This window comes from Gordionus sp. m RMFG-2023, chromosome 1 (genome assembly GCF_954871325.1).
Source record: "Gordionus sp. m RMFG-2023 chromosome 1, tfGorSpeb1-WG-v2, whole genome shotgun sequence".
NCBI lineage: Eukaryota > Metazoa > Nematomorpha > Gordioida > Chordodea > Parachordodidae > Gordionus > Gordionus sp. m RMFG-2023.
The window spans coordinates 9,091,498-9,101,488 of record NC_088775.1 but is presented as its reverse complement, the minus strand read 5'-3'; the positions used below and the strand labels follow the sequence as shown (position 1 = coordinate 9,101,488).

The window sequence follows — 9,991 nt, the reverse complement described above, 5'->3', positions numbered from 1 at the left end:
TTGCTTCATCATTTTTAATTTTTGATGGTTCATTCGCATTATTGTTGGGGACGTAATTGTTAGATTCATAATTAAACTGAGGGCTGTAGTCGAAAAATTTCCACCAATAAGATTCAGCTACTAAGCTAGTACTTTGGTATTGCTTGAATATAATTATTGCTATTATAACCATGATTATAATAAAAATGATCATTAATGATATCCAAATTATGGGCTTTTTCAAAATAGATATGGTTTCCTTAGATTTTGAACCCTTATTGAGATTATTATTATATGTTGTATAGATTTTATTGTATACATTAGTTTCTTGAGTGGTATAGTTATATAATGGACTTATATAAGGAATGGTAGATAACATACCCGAATTTATTTCTAATTCTTTCTCGGTACAATGAAATGACGTGTTTTGGAAGCTTTCTAAAAATATATTAAATGTCAGATTTGCTCCATTGATTGCGCATGTCAGTTCGCATTCTTCGTATCTCGTGTAGGTTTCATAATAATATTCTAAGGTGACTCCGGCTTTTTCATAATTTACGTAAGTATTTAGGACAGATTCGGTTAGCGTTTCCTTAAAAGTGGTAACAATTTCACTAATTTGTTTTATCAATTCATCCCTGCACACAAACTCGTTTTCTTTTAAATTAAGATTCTTAAAACGTTGAGAGGTGATCGGAGGCAAATCTTTCATTTCGTTGTAATTAACGGTCAGAAATAGAAGGGATGGCGGAAAATTTAATTCCATGATACTCACAATTCGATTATTATTTAAAAAAAGCCTTGTTAAACTATTTAAATTGGCAAATAAAATTTTGTCTAATACCTTGATAAAATTGTACGATAAATCGAGATGTATTAGCTGGATGTTATTTTCAAATGCACAATCTTCCACAAAAGTTATGTGATTATTTTTCAAATTAAGAATTCTCAATTTTTTATTATGTAATAGATTGTAACAAAATATCTTCTTCAAATGATTGTCCTGTAAATCAAGGACTTCCAAATTATGTGCGCAATTGAATACACCTTTAGATATATTGCTAATTTTGTCTTGTTTGAATAAAATTTCTTTATATCCGCAAACGTAGAAGGCCGTAAATCTATCAAGAACATATACAGATACATCTTGAACATGTAATTGGGTGTGGTTATAGGTTATGTTGAAGTTAGTGGACATAAAATGTATAAGAATCGAGTAGAGAACGTTAGTACAATAAACAACGTAGCCAAGTTCGAAATGGCAGTTTCCGTTCTTCATAGTACATGGCATCATATCTTTTTGTGCAATAAGTAATTCATTCTTCATAGATTCGGGATACTTGCAACAAACTTGGTTGGATTGGAAGATGTTATAATATTTAATCTGGGTATTATTATTCGAAGAACTTATAAACTCTTTATACCAATTAATATAATCCTGGCCATTACAATCACATATGAATTCATTATTTATGATGAACAATTCTAATATTACCGCGTTGTAATTGTATCGCATTGAAAAACTTTTCATTTTATTATTTTCGAGCCTTATGATCCTAATGTTTTTCAGGTATCCTATCTCAGCAAATTGGAGAATATTTCCAGTTAATATTAAAGATTCAATAGTATAGGCTACCGATTTGGGAAAAATATTTGTATTAAATGTGTAAATCTTGTTTTTCCTCAAGTCTAAAGTTTTGAGACGTTTAAACGGTTGTAACATATATTCAGCGATAGATAGGTCAGAGATTGTATTGTATCCTAGATCTAAATAATCAACATAATTTGTGAATTGAAAAGTAGAAATGTCTAGGGTACTTATATTGTTAGATTTTAGAATCAAGATCCTTAAATAGGTCATGTTATAAAACGCGTATAAATCCAAGGATTCTATAATATTTTGTGATAGGTCCAATATTATAATGAATGAACCATTGAATGTACCCCGTTTTATTCTCTTTAAGGTTCCCCTAGTTATTTTTAAATAGTTTAATCGACTGGCTAAATAAATTTCTTGGCTAGAAATCCCTGTAAATGTATGATTGTTAATAATCATTGATTTTAAAGTAGAATTAGCGTAAACGCTAGATAAATTAACTCGTTTGTTGCAAATAATAGACATCACAGAAAATTCCCCATTGCATGTACTTTCATACATTTCAAACTCCATAATGCTATTACAAATCTTTTGAAATATCGTGTCAGTATTGTTAGCGCAATGTGAAACGTTTTTTAAAATCAAGCGTTTAATCGCCATCGAATCATCAATAGAAGATACATTTGTAGTATCGATCCATGTCTGCACTTGAACCATGTTTCCATTTTGACATGTTAAATTCCCTTTTTGGAAATTACAGATTTCTGATATTCCAATAACTAGCTGGTAGAATAAAAAGACCGCCTGAAAATATTTGCACGGGCTGAGTGGCTTAGTGGTACATATCTGATTTAACATTCATCTATAAGTCAATAGGAGATAGACCTTTAAATATGAAATTGGTATTTAAAAAAAAATTATTGAAATAATAAAAATAATATTTAAATCATTAGTAAAAAAGAATTTATAATTTAATTTATTTTTTAGATCATTATTTTTTCTAATATGGTTGTCATTTAGGCGTCATTATCATTATCACAGTAATTATTGCTGTATTTTCATATTTAATGATTTCGATAATTTAACATTAAAAATTTATTTTATCATTTTTTTAAATTTATATATTTTTTTAAACCAAATTTAATTTATTTATCTATTATTTAAAACTCATGTCCTATTTGTTAATACGCTATTCCAAGTACAGTACAATATTATATTTCGCCAATAAGCAGAAGTAGAAAATAATTATTAAATAAACAAGGTATCATGATAAATGATATTATTTCTGTTAGTTTACATATCATGTTTAATAATCCATTATGAACAACAATGTTCCTTCTATATGAATAAGGTCACGTGTAAAGATGGAGACGCATTCGTTTACACTTTAGAGAAAATAAAGGATGATGATGTGTCTATTGAGAACGTGGACTTGTATACACCCGATAATATGCTTACTGAATATGTATTTGGTAGACATTGTCAAACAATTGGTTACATAAGTATAAATAACATGTCGTTACTTTCATTATCATTCAAATTTATCATGTGTTGGCCGGGTTGGGTGACATACTTGGAAGCAATAAATATAGTTGATTGTGATATAGGAGAAATGTTGCCATCAGAACTTCCCTTTTTCAAATATTTGCAGGACTTTACTATTACACGTGGGAAATTTTTGCAAGTTAAAACCAATCACTTTAAGAATTCTTATACTATGGGTTTGCATTTGACTTACACAGCTTTGTCGGCAATAGAAAAAACTTCATTTGCCAATATGAAAAACTTAAATGAGGTCAATATATCCCATAATAATATAAATGAATTGCCAATGGATTTATTTCAAGGGACATTTTATATTACTGTCCTAGATATTAGCTATAATAAACTGATCACCATACCTAAGGAATTATTTAAAGGTTTCAAAATTTTGAAAGAACTGTACCTTCAGAAAAATTCCCTCAAGGAGATTTCTTTTCAAAGACCCGAAAAATTATTCCCAATTATAAGTGTATTAAATGTGTATGGAAATGCATTAACTACCATTGAGATGGTTAAGATTGAAATTTATAATTTAGTATTAGACAACAATCAAATAAGAAACCTTTCGGATTCTGCAATATATTATCCCTCTTTATCAATGTTTTCCATTTTGAATAATCCACTGGTCTGCGATTGTCACAGCCTGATATACCTAATAAAGTATAGAGATTGGGCCTTAAGCTCAAGACCGTATAAGTTGTTCAACGTTAAAAAATACGAACAGGCCAAATGTTTGTTAGACACTGGTTACAAATTCTTGAAAGAAATTATCTTAGAAAATCTATGCCCAATTCAAAATAACTGTTTCTACCAACAAAAAGCCCTGATTTGTGAAAATACATCTTTAGCGGATGTTCAAAAATACTTTAAATTGCAACCAAAAGACATTATTACCATGATGCTCATTAATGTTAGCGTTATCACTTTAAATGGATCCGATGTTTTTTGCAAAGTTGAAAGTCTATCAATAAATCAATCCAAAATCAGTACAATACCTTCCAATTTTTTTGGTTGTTTTAAAAATATATCAGACCTTTCTCTATCTCTCAATCATATTTCAGAAATCAAAGAAGGGGCCTTTTCAGTTATCGATCATTTAATCCATCTAAATATCGATAGAAACGAAATAAAAGAAATAACGCAAAATTATTTTGGAAAAAATTACGATGTAAAATTTATTAATATCTCTAAAAACAGTTTAACAAACATACACAATCAATCATTTATCAACCTAAATAAATTAATAGTACTTGATCTTTCAAACAACATGCTAAAAAGTTTAGCGATTAGGTATCCATCCTCAATCAAGGTGTTATACTTGCATAATAATCTGTTATTAACGTTGCCCGCCATTTTATCGAAAATTATTTATGTGACCTTTTTTAATAATTTACTGGATTGCAATTCCTTAGCACCCTTTATAAAAAGCTCCTACATTCAGAATCAATCCATTTTGACTAACATAACTAATTTGGTGACTGACTATCATATTTTAGAGGTAGCTCAAACCAGTTGTCAAATAAATTGTCCAAATCTTAACGAAAGTAAGGTACTTTACGTCAAGTCGTTGAAAAATCTCGAGATGGTAAATGATAGTTGTAAATTTTTGCCATCACTCCCGACTAACCGAGATGTTTATATAATAAATTATACCCAAATAAATAATAATACACGTGGTGGTTTTACTGTTATAAATTTATTTAAATGGAACGGCAATGGCAGTCGAGAATTGTACAGAAAAGTCGTCAATGACTCATATGACACTAACATTAAGAAAAAGGACAAGCATGTTGATAGCAATATAATAGTGCTAATCATCAGTATAATCGTATCGCTAGGTATATTTTTATTCACAGTTTTGTTGTTTTACAAATACCGAGAAAAGTCCAGATTGGCTAAAAGGTTAAAAGAGGATTATTTAAACTATAATACCTTGTACGAGTACGGCCCTGAACAATATAATTACAATGATGCCCAGGACACTCAAATGAGTTATGATAATGAAGATAATTTTAAATATTCAGATAAAGATTTAAAATATCATAGCCCTTCACATAAAATAGAAAAGCGAAGTTCTAGTATATCTTTGTCAGATGAAAACGAAGACTCTTACAATAGAAATAGACTTTCGGAAATAGATCCAAACACAAATGGCATCGATAGCGTGAGTCCATCCTATGATTCATATAATTACGATGATTTAGCCACCTCAGGTTATGATATGCAAATGCTAAGGAAGGATGGCTCAGAACTGGATGAGAATGAGGTTCGAAAGCCCTCGAAATCATTTGCTAATTACGTTATCGACGACAAATCATCCGATTCCAAAGTCAATCATTTCGCGCTTTACAAAGACAAAATGGGCGAGATATTTCCTAAGGAATTGAAACATTGGAGCATTCGAGATATTAACGAGGTAGAACTCAAGTCGGATAATGAGGATTTTGGGTCCGGGTCAGGGGGTTTAAGCCATTAAATATAATTAACGACGTTTTATTATTGAATCTTTGAAAGGTGTCAAAGGGTAGTATTATAATAAATTTAAGTTTGATGACATATAAATTTTTATTTAAGGCCATCATTTAAAGAATTGTTTATACGTCTTGGTTCTTACGATGTATATAAATATAATTTTAAAATAAATGCTGCTAATATATACGAGAAACGGAAATCAAGTATCAAGAAAGGTTTTCAGAACCCTAAATAAAAATGTGAGGATTGGTTAAAGATCTTTTTTTTAAAAAAAAAGGATATGAATGATTAGTTATATAATTCAATCATTAATGTTCTGTTATTATAACACCCTAAACTTAAAAGGTTCAAATCTATTTATATTTTAAAATTTCTTAAAATATTGTCTAACTATTTATGTATGGAACAGTTTTCTAAAGAAATAATAGATTTAAAAAAAAACAATATTTACTTTAATCATTTGCACCATAATTAAAGAAATTTATTTTTAAAAAAAATTTTAAATCTTAAAAAAAAAAATAATTTGGTGAAAATAAAATCTGAGAAAATATGAATTTAAATTTCAGTATTTTTGATCCTGAATAAATAACAAAAAAATGATAAGATTTTCAGAATATTTTCGAAAATTAACCTTACATAAACCGGATTTTTCAAAATATATAAAATTTATGTTGAAAAGGGAGATAAATTTATTGGGGTAAAAAAATGAACCTAAAATGCCCGCTTTGTACTTATAATAGGTGATAGAGACTGAAAAAATTACTAAATTATCTTTACATCACATCAGATAAAGGTCACATTTAAGCAACTCTTGCTTATACAATAAATCGACCACGACTACTTATTAGCTATTTTAATACATATCGTTTATTTAATTTCAAAATTATCAAATCATATTTATTAATTTATAAATTCGAATGTTCCATTCTTTTTTTTTATAAAATATATAATATAATATTTAATACAATTTATTACATTTTAAAGTTAGATTTCCTCAATAAACTTCTTTGTAGGTTTACGGTTTCTTGATGAACAACGTAATGCATATTTGTACCTGCTTCATTCACTGGTACAACCATTTCTGTAACTTCCGAAGAAAATTCATAAGTTGGAATAACTAAACGATTTCTTAGCATCTGCATGTTTTCGCAATGTTTTTCGGAAGTTTCAACAATATAAGAAGATAGCCCTGTTCTTTTTTTGATCACTCCCTCTCTCCAACATTTGGTATTCTCATTGTTTAGCCACACAGATTGTGAATTTACAAATTCTCTCTCTTTCGAATGTAAATTATGATTATGACTTTGTCTATTATTTGCCTTTTCTTTTCATGGTCAACATTAGATTGATCCAATCCAAACTAGTTTTCAATTGTTTACCAAACATAGGAGATCTCCCTGTAGAGCTATGCTCCCCCGATCGATAGGTTGTTAAAACCTATATCATAGCTTCTTCAGGATCAGTAATAGACTCTCACGTCGCATAATACCGACCTTTCAAAAGCTAATCCATTAGTTTTTGGATGATAGAGTGCCGAACGTATATGAAGTATGTTATTTAAATCACAATACCTTCAGAAATCCCCAGATAAGAATTGTGGTCCATTGTCTGACACAAATTTCTTGGGCATTCCAAACCTAGCAAACCATTTTTTTAATCGCTTAATCATAGCATCAGCAGAGTATCCTGCATTAGATCAACTTCTAACCATTTGAAGTAGGAATCGACACCAATCAGCCAATATCACGAATCTACTGGTCCAGAAAAATCAATATAAATTCGCTCCCAAGATTCCTTACCAATATAGTTCATAGAAGTACTTCTTGAATACTAGGTCTATTTTTCAGCATCCAGAACATATTTTGATAAAATTCTCTATATCAACATCACATCTGGGCCACCAACACAATCTAAAAATAGATTTTATTCCATTTTCCCCAGGATGTCCCCTATGAATCATTCCTAACACTGCATACTGCATTTCTTAATTTACTAGGAATAACCAATCTCCCATTCAATTCTATAATATCACGATCGACAGAACGCTCTTCCCGACGATTATAGAAACTAACAATTTCTTTATCTTTAAGATGATAAAAGTTTCGCCAACTTTGCTATATGTGAATTGCTATTCTTTTTAATATTACATCTTGTTTCGACTCACTTCGTAAAATATTTTCTGACAATTTCATATCATCCAAATCAATACTTCGAATATCCAAAGCATGTTTAGAATCTTGATTCTCTTCCGTTTATAATATCGGAATTATTGATAATGCGAAGGCGATTACATTTTTATTACCAGGTCTATATTCTATTGTAAAATCATAAGAAGCCATCTTCCCGGCTTATCGTATTAAACGATTTTTAGAAATTTTGGGTATATCGCGTTTCTCCCCAAATAATCGCTCTAATGGTTTATGATCAGTTCGAAGTAAAAATTTTCTACCATAATTGAAATTTTTCAATACCAAATAAATGTGCTCGAGTTTCTTTATCAATCGGAGCGTAGTGTTTCTCTGATTCTAATAAAGTACGTGACGCGAACGTAATAGGTTTTGTCTTCCGTCTGCTAATTGATATAACAACACAGCACAAAATCCTGAATCAAATGCGTCGCATTCCAATTATAGGCAACTGCGCATTATATGGAATTAACGTTTCCTCGGATGACAATAATTTCTTAACCTCATCGATGGAATTTTATTCGTCTTTCGTCCAGCGCCATGGTACTTTCACGCTCGTTAATCTATGTAATAGAGCCTCTTTACAATGTAGATTACGAATAAAACGTTCATGATAATTCACGAGTCCTAGAAAAGATCTGTTGTTGTATATTTTTAGGTTTTAGTGCATTTCGGATAGCCATCACCTTTTCTGGATTAAGATGTATATACCGAATTTAACAATAATCAGCCCTAAAAATGAAACCGATTTTTGTAAAAATCTCACTTTTGTCAATTTCGCCGTAAGACCTGCCGTCTGTAATCTGTCTAACACGATTCTCAAATTAATGCTCCTCATCATTTCGACCAGAAATAATTAGGTCATCTAAGTAGACACCAGCATTTGACAATCTTTTAGCAACTCATTCAAATATCTCTGGAATAAAGTATCACTTGCCAAATCAAAAGGCAATCGTCGGTAACGGAAAGGCCCATTATTAGTCACTATCGTTAGTAATTCCTGAGATTCTGATTCTACATCCATCTGTAAATAGGTATCTTTCAAATCTATCACGGTAAATTTATTACCACCTTGGATTTTCTCTAACAAATCGTCGTAAGTAGGAATAACATGATGGTCATACAATAAACACGGATTGAGTGTAACTTTTAAATCAGCTCAAAATCGATGTTCCCATTACTCTTGCGTACATTTATGGTTGGCGTTGACCACTGTACCCTAGTTATGGTCAATCAATCTTTCCGATAATTCCTCCAGCCACTAATCGGTCTAATTCCTTTTCAATTACTTTGCGAAGTGGAAATGGTACCCTACGGGCTGGAAACGATCTTGGTACAGCGGTATCCTTTAAATGTATTCGCACCTCAAAATCACGTATATGTACCATCTTATCATCAAAAATTTCTTGATGTTTAATAATCAAATCCCGAATTTTAGAACCTAGTGTTATACAACTTTTTTTTCAATAGTGTTGACCAAATTGGGTACTTGTTTAATCATAACCTGACGACGCATTACTAAATTGAATGCTATAATCCATAGTAATCCGAGGCACCCCAGTTGTATTCATTATTACCACTGGTAAGGTCCTTGTCTGTGATCCAATCCTAACATTGACTTAGGTTTCGCCCTTAATATCTAACAGATGATCACCATATGCAGTCAATGGACTGGTTGGCCTAATTTTTGGTCGTCCAATACTTGTCATTATATCAATTCCTATCAATGACGCTTGTGCACCAGTGTCAAATTCAATTCAACATCTCACTCATTTACCTCTGCAGTTAGTTTTGCTCGATTCTTTCAATTTTATTACTTGCAAAATGACTAATTTTTTTACATTTATACATGCCGCGTTTGAAGCTGGACATCTCACTTCTCAGTTATGTCGTGATCCTTTTTTTAAAAAAAGGTCGATCCTGGATTTCGATTCTCTTTTTTTCAAAAGATCGTGATTCGATCTTTTTAAAAGGATCGATTAACAAGCCTATATTAATTTAATTAAGGTTATATAATAATTTAAATAATAAAACAACTAATTAAGCTTCAACTGCTAATGCTATATTAATATTTAGTGAGTGATATTTGTCACAGTTTGTAGAATTTAAGATTGGGAAATTAGAATCATTGTCAAATAAAGAAAGGTTAATTAGACTGAAATGTCCATAGAACATAATGTTTCGGTAACAAATGTTGTAATTGAGAATTAAAGAG

The 9,991-nt window shown here is 30.5% G+C and overlaps 1 protein-coding gene across 1 annotated transcript; it reads left to right on the top strand.

The window, feature by feature from the left end:
- Positions 1-2,918: 2,918 nt before the first annotated feature.
- Positions 2,919-5,594, top strand: LOC135931265 (uncharacterized). Its single transcript, XM_065468255.1, has one exon. The coding sequence runs from the start codon at positions 2,919-2,921 to the stop codon at positions 5,592-5,594; it is 2,676 nt and encodes an 891-aa protein (XP_065324327.1).
- The last annotated feature ends 4,397 nt before the right edge of the window (positions 5,595-9,991 follow it).

Bases quoted from the DNA above. Each gene is read 5' to 3' on its own strand.
- LOC135931265 (XM_065468255.1), top strand. From the start codon at position 2,919: ATGAATAAGGTCACGTGTAAAGATGGAGACGCATTCGTTTACACTTTA.